Here is an 18,119-nt window from a genome sequence, read left to right on the forward strand (position 1 = left end):
TTCAAGTAATGTGCAGTTTGATGTTTCCAGGTTAGCATGCCTGGTCAGTGACGGGGCATTAAGCTGCACATTACTTGAATATGAGAGCGTTCTGAAGCAAATAATTTTCACACAACGATAGATATATAATGTACTCTTAAATGAATCCCACAAGAATTGGAACAATCATCCCCCAGCATTCGCACTGATTCCCACTGATCAGTTACTAGCCTTCCCCTTTGAGATCAACACCTCAATGACAGTGGCTAAAAACAGTAAAAGGCAACCTAAGGGTTAAGATGAAGAGTTGCATGTTAATGTGTGGATTCAAATATCCTTTTTTCTTCCTTCCACTATGTCTTAGCTCTACCTTGATATGATCAGACAACGAAAGCAGAATGACTTCCTTCTTGCCGTGACAAAGTGAGTATAAGACTTCGATCCAACTTGGTAGCACGATCTGTCATTACTGCGGTGTCCCACACGTATACGCACATGGTCAAGGCGTGATAGATATTGCGGCCAGCTTGCGGGACAATGCTGTAGTCTCAGATTGGTGTATATTTGACTGTGTACAAAAAAAGACAAAACAAAGCAAAGGAGTATGAAATAGGACAAAAAAGAATGTTTGCAAGAGAGAAGTGAGTGATCCATACAAGAAGACAAATCCCCTGATTCAATCACCCCTTCCTTGGTCTTGACATATGACACTGTGTGAGGTTGATTGTATTCACATTTGGAATCATTATAAACCAATTTCAAATTATTGTGGTTGAATTGTAACTTAGTAGCAAGCATTTTGATTCAAAGGCCTCTAAATTTGTAATTGATTTGCTCCATAAAGCATCATAGACCTGGTTACATCAGATTTACTCTTGATAAGATGATATAAGTTTTCATATAACAATGCTATCTCATGTAGGCATTGTCTGGTAATTCAGAAATGTGTGGTTTGCTTGACATCTTCGTGAAAGGCACTTTTTTTCCCTTGAGAATCAATCCACGAGATTCTTAGCATAATGCACTGTATTTGAGGACTGAACTTACCACTCAACTGTGAGATACAAGTTCTTGGAGTGTAGCGGTGCCAATGGCAAATGTCTGAATGGTATGATTGTAAAATATTGAGGTTGCCTTTAGACAGTGAGTTCTCACGAAAACTGTTGAAATTTGGGCCATCAGGTAATCTGGAGCTTTATTTATTTTCACAGCTTTAGATGTGAACCATGATTTAAATCAATGTTCTGAAAATCATGGTATGTTTTTTTTAATGGTAAACAACATACTTCTTTCACTAGTGCAACTTCAACCTCTAGCCCATTACTGTCTCCCACTCTTCACTATTTGCCCTCCTCACAACCCCCATATGTCGCTTCCCTCTTCGTTTCTCCTCTTTCTAGGCTCTTCTGCCAAACAACGATCCGGTTAAGGACTACATACACATGGTGTCACCGCAAATCTTTCTTTCTCATTTACTTCACCATGCAAACCTTCAAACAACACATAACATAGTTCTTATTGAGAACAGAGGCCTATGTTCAAATCTTTATTTCTTTTCATGTGCCACAGGTCTATTTTCACTGACATCGTCAGTATGGATAGCGTCATTATGAAGATTATGGTAAGTAAAAATGATTGTAGAATTCTTTATCAAAGGGTGCATTTATTTAAAGGTTGCCTGAGGAAGGATTACGATCCTAAACGTGTTTGAGGCATTTTGGGGTGATAGATAAAGCAGAACCATATTTTCAAACGTGTTTGAAACTACAATCACAATCGCCTTTTCTTTGCTTGTAGCAGGTTTAACTGCAAATTTCTTAAATTGAAAAGAATGGAGTTGATTCATTTTGCTTTCAAACTGTTCAATTGTCAGTCTTAAAGGCGTAATTTACCATTTTCAGATGAAACAAAAACTCAGCACTAGTAGCACTAGTGCTATCAAATAGTTCTAAAATGGGAGTTAGGGATAGAAACAACCACTGTAATAATTGTAATCCGTATAATCGATGTTAAGTATTGTTAAATACACAAAATGTAAACAATAGTTATATTAAACAATTTTCCAGACTAAACTGGCTAGAGTTATGGTTTATTGAGAACAATACTGATATATCCTTATATTTCAGGCTTTATTGCAAAAATGTTATATGGTAGGGCATTTTGTGATATAACAGACCTACACATATGCATCAAATGTGATATCTTGAACATTTTTTATTTCACAGCTCCCAAAGGTAAACAGGACCTTTAAGAATTGACCAGGTATTGATATGGCATACAGAGTAAAAAGAAATTGATGTTTTGTGTGAGAATGAACTCCAAGGACTTTCCTCTGTATTTGCCCCCCTCTCTAGAACTTTGCCCAGAAGCTGGTTAATGCAGACAGGGCCTCACTGTTCCTGGTCGATAGCAAGAAGCGAGAACTCTATGCCCGCATCTTCGACATCGGCAACGGACTCGGCAACCAGATGGTCGAGAAGGATCAGAAAGAGATCAGGTTGGAATTCTGGAAAGATCTAGAAATTTAAAGAACAAGTCCACCTTCATAGACATGTGGATTGAGTGAATGCAGCAATATTAGTAGAACACATCAGTGAAAGTTTGGGGAAAATCGCACAATCCGTTCAAAAGTTATGAATTTTCAAAGTATCTGCATAGTCACTGCTGGATGAGAAGACTACTACAGTGTATGATGTCATATGCGTACAACCATATAAAGAAAATAAAAAGAGAATTTCACAAAACTTTACGTTTTAAATAAAGTGCACATTTCTTCGACTTGTTACTGACATATGTTAAGGGTAATATTATTCCCCCTGCCTTCTGAAAGAGAGAAGTCGAGTGTTCTTTTGTTGTGCGAGAAAAATTTTAAGACACAACACAAATTCAAACACGTGTATCTGAAAACTTCGTACTGATGATTGTTTATGATCTCAGGTGTCAGTTTTTCGTGCTTTTCTTGATTAAAAGTAGGAAAACAAATTTATCAAACTAACATCTTTTTTATTGCAGTTTGTAATGGATGATATGAATTCTCACATACTGATTATCTTTAGCTACAGTGCATCAAAAGAATTTCTGTTCCTCAGAACACTCTGACACTCAGTGGCAAAAGTTTTGCTGAATATCCAATTTTCAGACAATTTACATACATGTAGTGATATTTCAAAAATGTTATATCTCAAGTCAATGAAAATCAAGGAAATACCACATTTGTGCCAAAGTGTATGTCTCTTTTACAAGAGACCTGAAAGATTTATATTTTTTGCTAACTTGTATTTGCTCACTTCCTGCATCACATGAAAACTATCCTGCAACACTTTGATTCTGCTAGGTAAAATTGTGAGGAATATATAGTTTTATCTCTCAGTGTGGCTCATTTTTCTTTCTCTCTTCTTGTTCAGGTTCTCCATGGAGAAGGGCGTGGCGGGCCACGTGGCATCCACAGGAGACATCCTCAACATCCCTGATGCCTACCAAGATGGCAGATTTAACAGGTGGGAGGAGGATGAGAGAGAGTGAGAGAGAGAATGGGAGGTGGTGAAGCAAGAAGGAGAGGGTGGTTGCACTGTTTTTTTTAGATTCCCTTCCAACTCTTTGATTTAATCTGACTAGCTACTTGGAAACAAGCAGTACAGTTGCTGTTTGCATCGCTGTGTTCTTCTGTCATCTTACAATATAATTTTTTATATGATGCATCCTGATCATAAGTATGCAGACAGGGACTGTGCTATCTATTCCTGTATGCTCACGGGATCATTTGGTACGGTATATCACTCTCCAATTCTATGTTCCATCTTTCTTTCTCTACCTTCTTCCTGCTGCTCATCTTTTTTTCTAAAAATTCTGATTTTTTTTTTTAAATCGCACTCCATCACCACCTTTGTATTGTCTATCACTTGTCTTCTTCAGTACAGTGTTGTTCTGTTTGGTTTTTATATGTTCCTAGTTGGTGTGGAATGTATAATATTTGTATCCTCAAATACACTTGTCTCTGTCTTATCTCCTATTTAGATCTCTGTCTCTTTCTTCCTGCTGTCTGTCTATCCGTCCATCCATCCATCTATCTATCTGTCTATTTATCTATTTCTCTATCTATCTATCTATCTATCTATCTATCTATCTGTCTATCCATCCATCCATCTCATCTATCTGTTTATTTATCTATTTCTCCATGTATCTATCTATCTATCTATCTATCTATTCTCTATCTATCTATCTATCTATCTATCTATCTATCTATCTATCTATCTATATGTCTGTCTATCTATCTATCTTTCTGTCTTTCTATATTTCTATTTATCTATCTATTCTGTCTTTCTACACATTTTGTATCTATATATTCACCTATTTCTATCTATACCTTAACCTATGGTAATGTATATTTGTTATGTCTACATCATCTGCACACAGGGAGGTGGATCTCCAAACTGGGTACAGGACCAAGACGATACTGTGTATGCCAATCTACATTCGAGGGAGGTGAGAATTAAAGCGTTTTGTCATTCTCCAAGATGCGTACAGGACTGTTGTAGGTTTTTTTTTTGAGAGAGAGAGATAATGCCCCCTATTTTTTGCAGTTGCTCTGCATCTCAAGTCAAAATGAAATGATAATGGTCCCAAGATGGAACCTTCAGGAGGCCTTTGTATTGGTAAAAATGCTATGGCTTGTTTGAAATAATCTTACTTAAAGTGATGATGATGTAATATTGGTATTCGTACCAATTCTGTCCATGCAATATGGACGTTGCTTTCACTCAGCACTGTAAAATCAAGACATACTGTCGGAACAAAACTTGATAACAACGTGATTACACCGACAAAGTCTTGAATGTATAGCCTGTATGGTGGTGCAAAGGAAAGGTTAACACAAGCATGTTCTTTTAAGTCATGTTGCAAATACAGTTTTCAAAGTAGACTTAACTATCTTCTTTCTCCATCATTCTTCTCTTGTTTACTTGTCTAATAAAAAGTATCCTGAATCTAAATGGTTATCTGGATCCCTACCAAAAGTTTATAATCATCTGTTCTTTGAGTCATTATCAGCTTTCCCTGTATTGTTTCATCCAAATCCGTTCACAATCTTTTGAGTCATTTTGCAAACGGTCTCTGTCAGACAAACAGAAAGGCAGGCAAACAAACAAATAAGCAAATAAAAAAAAATAAAACAAACCAACAACCAAACTAGTGCTGGCAAAAAAACATATGATCCTTGCCAAAGGAATAAAGAAAATCAAAAAACACTAGAGTTGCTTCAATTTGTGCCAATCTTTGTTCTCCCAGTGTTATCGGAGTCGTACAGATGGTGAACAAGAAAAATGGGAACTTCACTCGAGCAGACGAGCAGGCATTTGAGACATTTGCTGTGTACTGCGGCCTTGCCTTACACCATGCAAAGGTACAGTAGGTCATATTGCCATCCAGTTACTTACAAATATAACAACATATCCGTGGGATGACTGACAAGACCTTGCTTCTCGATTGGATATCAAAAATATTGATCTGCATTTTAAAACATTGCAGTTATTTCTATAGTCCAAAGCAATTTTTCTACATTATATTTGACATCAATATTCATGTTATTTTGCAAAAATGTTGCAAAAATGTTAAACAAAAAAGTTTTTTTTCACTCTCCTGAAAATGTTACCATTTTTAAGCTGTTAAATTCCTGTTCTTCAACCTGACTCTTGTCCAGAACGTGGCTATACTGTATACGTACGCAAGGAATGCCCACTAGGGTGCAGTAATACTGTATGACATTCCAACTCTAAAGCAACTGTGGAATGCAAGGAATTTCAAGAAATATACACCCCTACAAGTTCTAATTACTCTAATGGCATGTGTTGAAGTTGAAGAAGGCTCCCTATCAGGTATGGCAAGTGGGGCTGTCCAAGCAGAGTAGGGTTCATTTCACTCTACACAACTTAGATTCATTCATGAGATGAGTTCACATTTAGATTATCATCGATTTACATTACAGTGGTAATTTGTTGACACAATTCTCATGGTGAAATACCATGGTAATAGATAATGCAGTACTTCACTTGGTGCCATTCTCATTCAGAAATACACTCTCCAAGGTAAGCACTGCACATGTCCATACTCTTCTTCTGGCAGGAGACAGGAAAAATGTCAGGACATGTAAGAAATACACTGCTGTATGATCGATGAAATTTCTTGACGTGATTGAACTCAAATCTTGCATGCATATTTTGTGCAAAGATTGAATTACCACCCTAAATACCACAGTATTTCACAATGTACAGATTGTATTTCATTGTGTATTAATAAATTATTGCAAGAAATATTTTGCCGTAAATGTGAATACACCCATAATTGTTTAACTCCTCTACTCCGGTTGTGACTATGCTGCGACTGAAAAAAAAAAAAATAGCTGTACGACAAGATCCGGCGGTCGGAGCAGAAACACAAGGTGGCGCTAGAGGTGCTCAGCTACCATGCCATGTGTATGGACGATGAGTTCAAGGGTCTCAGACACATGGCTCTCCCGGATCCCATGCCTGAAATAGCCAGGTATGCTACTTCTTCTATGCCCATGTAGGTGGTGCAGTGTTTAAAGGAGAAGGGAACTTAAATGTACGCGTAAATTGAGGGAATGTAGCAATGTAAAGGCTCTCTTACATCGGATCGTCCGTGCTCCTACGAGTGGTTTGCGTGCAAAAAATGGGCCAAGTAGTGAGATACACGCAAGTGGAAAGTACTTTTTTTGGTGGTCGCAAACACGACGCATAGCATGCAGCCTGAAAACTGGCTGGCCAGTTTTTCGCTACGACCTGGCTGCGACAATTAGCATGCGTGGGGCACGCTCAGAGTACGCAAGAAAAAAGTACTGAGTAAGTTCGATAGGTGTGCGTGTAACACAGGCAAAACATGCAACAATTTCGGGGGGTATTTTCCCACGAAGGCGTACTTACCACGCAAGAGGCTCTTACTTTCCACTTACTTTCAATGTATGTGTTAACAAAAGGGGGGTGAGCGCACTTCCTCTGTGCGTATTACCTACTTCCAAAATGCGTGGTGAGTACTATTACCGTACTTGTGAAGTACGTCACACTCAGACGACGAACGTGATCAGCACGATAAAAAGTGCGTCAGAAGTACTATGTTGAGACATGCTCAGGTGCATCGAGCTCCTATATAACAGCTGATACGGACAGCGTGCTTTCAGTTCCGCGTCGCCATTTTCTGCAGTGAGTCCACATGAATGATGAAGAGACTCAGTGCACCCTTTTATATTATTGTGATTATTTGTGCGTTCTTCCAATTTGAGGCACGATTGTCTTGCTTAACACTTCCGTGCTCCTTACGTTTCTCTTACGTTTCTCTTACTTCGTAAGTACGATTTCTGAAAACGTACGCTTCACTTGCAATTACAAGCACACTCATTGTGTGCGACAGAAGTAGAGATCTTACGAGCTCCTTAATTCTTCCTACCTCCAAAAAGGCGTACAGACCACTTGTGGGCCTCACTTTTTGAGCAAGACACACCCAGTCATTAAGTACTTACTACATACTTCCCCTAGCCCAATTTTTTTCACCCTGCGACAACTCCACGCCTGACAGGAACTCCGAGTCCGCACGATCTCTAAACACGCACGACGGGATGTAAGAGAGGCTTTAGTAAAACGCATCTGTGAAAGTTTGAGGAAAATCAGACAGTCTGTTTAAAAGTCATAAAATATTTTGACGTTTTGGTGCAGCCATCGATGGATGGAAATATTATAACATTTTGTGACATCATGTATGGAAAATGCTCTAAAAATATAAATAAAACTCAACATCCTTTCACTTTTCTAGCATAATGCATGAGCACTTGACTTGCCTCTTTCAGAAAGCAGGGGGAATGATATTACCCTTTAACATATGTCAGCCGAAACTCAAAGGAATTCATATTTTCTGCCGTGCATCCAGCTTTAATAGATTTATTCTGATGCTAAGGTATGCATTAAGAAACTAAAGAGCATTTTTTGAATGACGTGCTATAAGTTTTGTAACTTTTTCTGTTCCCGTTCATACCAAAATTAAAATAAGACATACATTATATGCTTGTGTCTGATTCTTGATTCCCTGATATGTTTTTGTATTCTTTATAGATATGACTTCTCACCCTGGGGCTTGGATGAGGAGGCCAAGCCACTGTACGTCCTCTGTATGTTTAAAGATATGTTCAACCTCAACAAGTAAGTACTGGCTTGGATGTTTTCTGGAAATGGTTTCTATGGTATTATAGTGTTCATGGTAACTTTGGACGATATGACACGAGATCCCACCATGAAGAAATTCATGATCTCACAAATTTCACTTTCTAACCTCATTAAATATACCGTATGCAATTCCAGAAGATGTAAATGCTTCCACGCGTGGCTGCATGTGACTTTACTCTGAATGTTTCTCAAACTAAGCAAAGAACAATTGCAGAAAATGTGTTGTGAATTTCCTATGTATTTACTTTCATATTATAAGTGGACAATTGTGTTTGAGCACATTGCAGATTTGTATATTTCATATGTGTTCATCCCCAAACTTTTCCATTGTGGTTGTTTCAATTCGCATGACAAGTGCATGCTGTACACACTGTTTTGTATTTTGTCTGACTGTGAAGTGGAAGTATAAGAACACAAAATTGTTAACAAATTTTACTCAAAAAGAGCCTAATTCACCATTTGAAAGATTCAATTTTTGCATGCAGTTACATTCACTGATATCATCATCATAAATCTTATTCATTTTTGATGTTAATTAGTCAGACACTTTTCATATTTAGTGAGTAATATTGTTAGACTTCACTACTTTAGCATGACATAACTACTAATGTTCTCTACAATACATTGTGTGGTATATCAATAGTAAGTCTATAATTCCATTGTTAAGTTTATTGGTTGTAGAATTGTCAATGCACTAACATCATTGGATATGTATGTTCACTTGTTCCTATATTGTGATACTATTGTGATATAAAGTTTACTGGTTCCAATTTCCTTCTGTAACATATTCATTCCACAATTCAGAAATATTGCCATTCATTGGCATCTTCTAATCCATTCTAATGTTTAAAGTCATATCAGTGGTTTGTTAAATCATTCTTTCTTTTTGCACCAAATATCATGTCATTTTGTCTGTGTATGCATCTCCATCATTCAAAACACATATTATTTCCTATCCCAGAACAAACAATACACACTGTCTCCAGATTTTGGCCTCTCTTCCTGTACATATCATCATCAGTTATCAGCAACATGTCTGCAACATAGTTGTATGTGTTGCAGCCACAACATGCTATGACTAGCTTTTTTTTTCTCAAGTCAAAATATATGTCTCAATTTGCACACGTATATATATCTCTCCCACAATTTGTACCCACCAGTGAAACATTTGTTAAACTGTACAACATTGTCTCCTCTCAACTTTGAGCTACAACTGTGCTCGTGTGTGGTAATTATTGCCACAACTTTGATGAACACTTGTAACTGTCTCTGTCAAATTTAGATGATTCTAGTAATTGTCTGTCTCCAGCATTATAACTATATGATCGTCATATTTCTACTCAAGATTGTCATTATCATTGTCACAACCATGAATATCTTCATCATCAACATGCCAATCTTATGTTACTATCACTTTTGTTATCATCACCACTTTTATCATTATCATTATCATTACAATCACCCACCCATTTTTTCACTTGTGCTACCACCAGTCATCACTATCACTGCCACTTTTTAAACTGTTGCTATCACTTTAACCATCTTGACTATCATCATCACCATCATCATCAACACCCCTTGCCAAGCCCTCACTACATCACTTTAACAGCATCACTATCGTCAGCATCATCATCATCGTCTATATGTTATCTTTATCACCGACACCATCACTCTCTACACAGTCTTCTACCTGTCATATTCACTACTATTCTGAGCATCACTGTCATCACCATGACAACCACCACCATCGCCATCATCATTAACACCACCACCACTATCACTACCACTATATCGCCATCGTCACATCCTCATTATCCCTTCCTACATCACCATCGATATCACCATCTCCATCAAAATCACCGTCATTATCACCATCACCACCACCACCACCATCACCATCACCATCAGTATCATCCCCATCATACTATCATTACCATCACCATCACCATCACCATACCACTAGCACCATTACTATATCACTACCACTATATCACCATCATCACCACCATCACCACCACCATCACCACCATGGCATCATCATATCCACATCATGTTCTCCCATCTGCCGTATGATTCTGACAATCCCTTCCTATATCGCAATTGATATCACCATCACCACCATTAAGTTATCATCACCATTACCATCACCACCATCACCACCGTCACCATCAATACCACCACCACCATCACCACCACCACCATCATCCCACCCCCATCATCATCACCATCAGTTCCTCCTCCATCTTCACCAGCATTGTGAAGCATCCTCCCCTCATGTCTTATGACTTTAACAATCCCTTCCTACATTACCTTCTTACTTCCTCAAGCCTAGCTGTGTCTCTGCTCACTGGTAAAAACCAAAAAATTGTCTTTATCGTGATCTCACAGCCCACCTCCTGGTCATCCAGATCACACGCAAAGGTATAGGAGTGAGTGTGAGAATCGTGTGAACTAGCCAGATTTAACCCTTAGAATCCAGATATGCATTTTTTTTCATGCGACATATGAGTCATAGAATTAGGCAGATTTTGGTCGCAGATGTTTGGCAGATTTAGATAGATTGGGCAAATATTGCTCACAAGTCTTCATTAGCATCTACCATGGTTTTGAATATATAATGCCAAATCTGTCACAATTGAAATATTTCAGGGCAGGGCTCCAAAGAAAGCCTGTGATTTCTATCTAAAATCTGCTTCTTTGTTGCTCAACTGCCTAACTTTATGAGCTGAAAATGTAGGTGAACAGTTTCCTATTTAGAGATTTCTATTCAAATCCCCATTGACTAAGCACAGACACAACTGGGTTCTTGTAGGTAATGGATTACCTAGCTGACAAATGGTTGTGGCAAAAGAGTGCCTAACTCTTTAAATTGTGTGGCGATGGAAGTACCAAATATCTGCCTAACTCTATGATCTTTGGGTTAATGACCCAAACAATACCTCATCAAGAGCTTGATGGGTGTTGGTTTTGACCCTCATTTTGCACTGCCTAACTCTATCAAATCAGAGACATGTATAACTTTGATATATATTCTATTCATGGTTTATATTATTATTTCAATATTTTTTGATATGTGTTTATAGCCTGGAGAAAGCAAATTTTATGTTTCATAAGAATAGAACTAGACTGCAATGCATTGTATGCCTTGAAACGGACTGCACAACACGTAAATGACACCAAGAATGAGAATTAAGTGCAATATAGCGAGAATGAGAAATCCAAATACTGATTATTAGAAAAAAAAGGGGGAAAAATGAAGATGCTACCAAATAGCCTTTTCTCACTAAATTCCCTCATGAATTTTATGTATTCTGTATTTTTTTTTGTGCTGCTTTTTCTATCAACTCTCATTGAGCAACCACATGTTGTATTCATATGTGGGATCCTGAAAGCAATATTATCCATTTTACTCTTCAAACTCTTGAAAAAAGATATCCAACATGATTTACAGGGCAGGTTCTATCACTTAATGGTACAGTACACAGCATTAAGTGAGCAAATTGTGGCATTGCTACAGCCAAGGGATTCCATTTTAGTGGCACAAAGTCTTCAAAAGGTGTCAAAAAACAAGCAAACATTGTTTGTATCATTTTGGTCAAAATTGCAAAGACAACAAACAAACAAATTAATAGATTTTGTCATTTTCATTAAATTCCATGAAAGAGAGGGTAGTGTTTTTGTTTGGTTTTCTTCTTGTCTGATGACAAGAAGATGAGATTCTTCACTTTTGTTCATGTAGAATACTGCCTGGTTATTGCTTGGCTTTAATTTTTAACAGCTTACTTACTGTATCGCCATACGTATATTTAGCGAGTCTAAATTTTCGCGAATCGGGACTTCTCGACGATTGCGAGAGAGGTTCAATTTTCGATCGTGCTGCACACTACTGAATGGAGAAATGTATACGCGCACGTCACATTCATATCAGGATCAGAGTCAATATTTTTGTGTGTCTTTCATTTTGCGAAAAGCACCCGACTCGCGAAATTCATGAAAATAAAAACCTCGCGAAATATTCGGCGTATACAGTAAATTCAAGTCCTTCATACTCACATGTCTCTGGTATGATTATTGCTGCTTTCATTTAATACCCTTTGGTGACTAATACATTTGCGTTAGTTTGCTGTGAGAGTGCTAGTAGATGACTTAACCGAGAAATCAGTTTGCTGTTTAACTAACAACCACCTGCCTTATTTTAGTCACATGCAAAATATTTCCCCTACCCCTGCAAGAATAAAAAAGTAAATGACTAGAAGAGAAGGTTATACACATTGGGCATAGTTGTTATTAGAGAAACAGTGAGAGTTTGATCACTTTTTTTTTTAAATTATTTATCCGTGCCTTGGACTGGAGATCGATAATACACTGCACAAGTTGACACACATTCCTACAATGCCTTGATTATATAATCAGGACCATCATGCTTTCTATTATCATTTTTGCAATGTGAGGCATCTTGTGAAATTAGCAACAAGAAATACCGATGATCTCTTTCAATTGTAGGCTTTTACTCATATCAAAAACATCTGTTTTTCATCATGATCGACAAGTTTTACACGATTCTGATGAACACCCCCTCCAAAAAATAATGTTAATAAATGAAGAGAGGGAATTATCTTGCTTTTAATTTTTATTCTTATCAGCTGGATATTGCAATTCCCTAGGAATGTTACATTGTGCAGTGTATTTGGCCTTTTAAGGCTGGAATTTTCATTTGGCAGTGGTCCAGGTTACCCCTCTTTGGACTGTGCCCCCGCATGAATTAGCACCTTGTGCACTTTCACCTGCCTCCTGAACAGATTAAGCCATTCTATGCTGAGTTCTGAATTGCCCATAGACTTAATACACAGGCCATCAGGTTCCCGTACAGAATGGGTTAATTGCACTCTATCATTTTTTTTTTTTGGCACACTCCGAGAACCTTTGACTCTTTCTGGTGAACTGTTATGGATTACAACAACTTTTGAACACGGGGGGACTCTATTGCATGCCGATTTCCATAAAGATAGTATAATTATGAATAAAGAGGAGCAAATAGTTCCAAAACATGCTGCAACCTTGCTCATGTTTCAGCCTCTTCCCCCCCCCCCCCCCCCCCCCCATTGGTTTGGGAAATCCAGGATTTGATATCATGAGAATTAAGGAGAGTGAGTTTCACCTTTGGACTATAATGTGGAAACAGTCTTGCGTTTGTTTCATAAATTTGATATCATAAACAGCATAGTTTACCTTTTTGTAATTCTCGATCCTGCAAGCCAGACAAAATTATATATTGTATTTATAGTGCCCCCAGTTGAATAGAGCTGTTGTAATCTTTCATCCACATTTGGATTTTTGCTTTCCTTTCTTTCTTTCAGCGGAATTCTTGACGGCGTTATTTATTTTGAACCCTGGTTGATTTTCTGCATTTTAGCATCTGATTTCTCCTTCTACCTTGCCTTTCCCATAGATGAACTTACTCTGTAATCTTTTCTGCCATTTTATCTTCTCTTGTTCTCTTGATTTATTTTCTACTAAACATCTACTACTGATGTGAAGTACTTCCTTGCGTGTGTTGCCTTTATTCTAGCAGCTGCTTTAACTTTTATTTTTGTGTGTTCACTAGCTTTATGATTTCTGCTTGTTCATCTTTTCTACGGTTGAAGTTGGAGTGATAATGATTGCGCTGAAAATTTTCGTACAATTTCTTCAGCTTGATAGAAATGTCAAGCCCAATTAATGTCTTGATTCGATTTTTTTTTTGAAAAAAATAAACTAGAGCAACATTTTGAGAATCTGAAGCTTACTCAGAAATATTGAAAGCCTGAAAGAGGAAGCAGATGTATAGTATGCAGTGAATTTCATTTTTAGAATAATTTGATAAACATTATATATTACTGATTGTAAAATATGTTTAAGATAATACATATATGTAAGTGATAAGCAGAAAGATTTTTCAGTTCTCCCTATGACATTTTCATTTTCCTGGGATATATTGGCTATTTTGCTTATTCCTAACTGCTTTAGCATGAAAGATAAATGTATGTACCATAAGATAGCTTAAGAGTAGATACAGGTATTTCATGCAATTTCATCTTTTATAGCATTATTTTGGCAAGTGGTATTCCTTTGAGTCCCCTTTTGGATGAACATAATTTCTGCAGTGATTATTTCAAGAGATAGAGCCATTGATTATCATGTCATATGCTCCCCTCCCTGCATTGCTATAATTATTTGATAAAATTACAGTATAGCAATACCCACCTGTCTCTTACTGCTCCTCCACCCCAAAGAATTCCAACAACACCCTGATTTACAAACCTCCTCCTCCCCCCCCCCCCCAAAAAAAAAAAGAGAGAAAAATGCAGGACACAATTTCTCTGCAGGTAAGATGCAGTTGTACAGTGTTCTCCTACTTGAACTATCATTGAAGTATCATTGAACTATTATTGAACTATTATGTGAAAGGATAATCTCTTTTATTGTAGTCTCTTGAGAATTTATCTGAATCATGCAGAGCATATAGCGTAAATTGACTACGAGTATTTTCCCATTATGAAGTTAAGATACATGTAGGGCAATGCAGCTTGTACGTGTACATGTGATTGACAATATATTGCAAGTATTGTCTCAGTTTAGATGCTGCAATGTGCTTGTGATTACCATATTTTCCCTGCTAACCCATCTCATAAAGTGGGTGTACCAAAAGTACAGTGTAACTGCCTTCCATCGTGTATTCTTAGGTGCATAATCATCTTTTCCCCCATTTTGACGTGGCTTCCATTTAATCGTTCTGGACAAGGTTCGACTACGACGAGCTCTGCCGGTTCATCCTGACGGTTAGGAAGAACTATCGCCGGGTACCATATCACAACTGGACCCACGCCTTCTCCGTCGCTCACAGCATCTACACGGTCATCAAGACCGGCAAGGAACAGTTCTTCACCCCACTCGAGGTCAGTGGAAACAAGAACACCTCGTCTGAAAGGATTGTTCTCTTGGGGAATGGTTGTCCATATCATTGGAGTGGTCAAATCATACAAAAAAGCAATTAGGGTCATCTCACAATTTTCATACTGAATTCAAGGTCTCCTAATTGTGATTGAGGAACGTATTTAATACCAGGTACTACTTGATGGTTATGATCTGTCAGAATTCTGAGCAGCAAAGGACAAAATGCATTTTATTAGTCTGAAAGGAGTCTGGAATTATTTCTTCTTGTAATTACTGCCTTACCACTACGAAATTTGAATGCAAAAATATGTGACCCGCTACAACAAAAGGATCCTAAAGTCGCTGATGGCTGAGCCGAGAAAATCGAGTTTGAAATCACATCAACAAAATTGGTCAAAACAATCAGATTTCTGTTTTGGGGATAATTTTGTAGTCTAATGTTTTGTCTATCATCTGCCGAAATTTTGAAGCTAAATGATCAAAGGAAAGGCAAGAAATCAGCTTTTTTTCTGGGCTGTGATTTTCCGACTTTCAACGTATCACAAACGTGTCCGAAGATTTGGATTTAGTGCTGCAGCTAGACTCCACCCCTAGCAACGAGGGAGTGATCTTATTGGTCAGTGCGTGATATCCTAATTACTGATTGGTTGTGCGTAAACTGCTGGCGCTAAGCTTGAATGAACATCCCGGAGGTTGTTAGGAGCATGCCTTCTATTGTCAAGTGGTGAAAACCGTCTCGCCTCCCCTTGATCATGATAGCGTCGGAAGAAAAACTTTGAAGGCATTTTTCTCGAAACTCTGATTTCCTCAACCACTTGACATGCGCTAATAAAATCATCGATATCTCTGCAACAGAGTACTTTTATGAGTTGAGCTATATATGAAATTATGGTAGAAGAGTAAGGGAAAAATGTCATGCCATTTTCAGAAAATTATCCTCCGCCGACTTTCGGATCCTTTTGTTGGAGCGGGTCACATATTATCTCTATAAAAAACAACAACTCTTTTTTGCATGATCATCTATAAATCCAATGTGACTTTTATATGTCTCTTAATCCTTGAAGGGTATTGCAATGAGTTGTCATGATTATTACAGTGAAAAGATTTAAAAATGCAAATGATATTAAGTGTCATTCAATCATTAAAAGTGATTTTATGCTATCAACTTTCAGATCGAGATGAACTTACTGTGGGGACCAGGGTTTTGTTTTGAGAATGAGTGTATTATTTCCATCGTGGTCTCTTATCCTATGGTTAGGCCTACACCTTTTCTTGTGGTAAATAGGTCCTGTATGACATCAATGAGTCAAAAGTGAAATGAATGTTTCCCCTCTCAGGCCCTTTCCCTGTTTGTGGCCTGTCTCTGTCATGATCTAGACCACAGGGGGAAGAACAACGCCTTCATGGTGAACACGGCCTCCCCCCTGGCCGCTGTCTACTCCACTTCCACCGAACACCACCACTTCAACATGACCATCACTATCCTCCAGGTCTGAACGCACCCTCTAGCTTAAAGGGGAAGGCTAGTAACCGATCAGTGGGAATCAGTGGAAATGCTGGGAGATGATTGTTCCATCCTTATGGGATTCATTCAAGAGTTCATTGTGTATCTATTGTTGTGTGAAAATGATTTGCCATCACTATGCCTCCAGGTCTGAACGCAGCTGCCTCTAGCTTGTAATCCTCTCCAATGCAACCTCAAATCTTATGTTTGATATGAACAATACCTTTCCACTCCATAATAACTTTATGCATTTTTGTGTAGAATTAATTGTGCTTACAGCATTGCCTACAGTCTTCCTGAAAGGTGTGAACACGCCTTCTTCTCTTTCTGTTCGATCTTTTCATCCCGACCCCTAAATTTTGATCACCACCGTCTTAATAGTATGAACAATCCAAGAATCCTGACAGATCTCAATGCAAAGTGGCTATCACAATCAAGTTACTCTGCAAACAGTGTGAACACTAGCTCTTTTCTGATGTGAAAGAAGTTTATTCCAGCCACCTGGTAATGACCAGTGTCAGCATTGTTAATAGATACAGAGTCTGTCCCAACAATGATTCTTAGAATCTTGCATATATATTACTTTGAATCAGCATGTTAATTTATCTCCTTCAATACTTTCGCTGTGGCCACATAATGCCCACAGTTGCAAGATATGCATGTGTGAACACATCTCAATTAAGTCTTGACCTTTTGGATGCAATCGCATAGATACTACTACTGGCATGTGATAACAAGTGCTATATTTTCTGTCATAAACCCTTTCAATTTAGCATGTCACTTATGAAAAGCACGATGATACAGAGGCAACATGAACACATGCTCTTTTCAAAGGAGAATGAATCCCAAGTAAATTGAATTTAATTTAATTGAAACCTAATGTGGATTGAGTAAATGCAGAAATATTAGTACATATTTGTGTACATGTAGTGTGAGAATAATTGGACAATTCTCTTCAGTTCTCTTCAGTTTTTGTAAAGGATTATCTGCATATTTTCTTCAAACTTCTCTGATGTATTCTACTAACATGCTTGCATTCACTCATTCCACATATATACTTGTTTCATTCTCTTTTAAAGGGTGTGTACAGTTCTGGTTGGGGTGAGGATTTAGCTTTTACCATTTTGCAAGATATTCAGAAACCACTCTATGAGATGTCAAAGAGCATGCAATTCTAAGGGGTATCAAAAGTTTATTTGATGAAAATCAGTTTTGAAATGGCTGAGATATCCAAAAAAAGGTGATACAAAGAGATCCTAATAAAAGACATGGACTGTCGCCTTTTATTATTATCACTTTTTGGATGTCTCAGCCATTTGAAAACCAATTTTTATCAAATGAACGTTGAATCCTTCTTAAAATTACATGCTCTTTCATATTTCATAAGAGGTTTCTCATTATCTCACTTAGGAATGTTAAAAACATGAATCCCCACCTGAACCAGTACTGTACAGTCCCTTTAAACTTGAACATGTAGC

General features: G+C 37.8%; 1 protein-coding gene across 1 annotated transcript in view; it reads left to right on the forward strand.

The window, feature by feature from the left end:
• Window positions 1-18,119, forward strand: part of LOC139719500 (probable 3',5'-cyclic phosphodiesterase pde-5) — a 130,418-nt gene that overhangs the window by 91,242 nt on the left and 21,057 nt on the right. Inside the window, exons 13-23 of the mRNA XM_071630918.1 lie at window positions 344-402; window positions 1,549-1,600; window positions 2,334-2,476; window positions 3,384-3,476; window positions 4,393-4,461; window positions 5,263-5,377; window positions 6,374-6,513; window positions 8,094-8,180; window positions 10,593-10,625; window positions 14,986-15,139; window positions 16,475-16,627. Of these exons, the coding sequence (XP_071487019.1) occupies window positions 344-402; window positions 1,549-1,600; window positions 2,334-2,476; window positions 3,384-3,476; window positions 4,393-4,461; window positions 5,263-5,377; window positions 6,374-6,513; window positions 8,094-8,180; window positions 10,593-10,625; window positions 14,986-15,139; window positions 16,475-16,627 (1,098 nt within the window). The remainder of the gene's footprint in view (window positions 1-343; window positions 403-1,548; window positions 1,601-2,333; window positions 2,477-3,383; window positions 3,477-4,392; window positions 4,462-5,262; window positions 5,378-6,373; window positions 6,514-8,093; window positions 8,181-10,592; window positions 10,626-14,985; window positions 15,140-16,474; window positions 16,628-18,119) is intronic.

This window comes from Diadema antillarum, unplaced genomic scaffold, assembly GCF_040938485.1.
Source record: "Diadema antillarum isolate AM-2024a unplaced genomic scaffold, OU_Dant_1.0 scf00000111, whole genome shotgun sequence".
NCBI lineage: Eukaryota > Metazoa > Echinodermata > Echinoidea > Diadematoida > Diadematidae > Diadema > Diadema antillarum.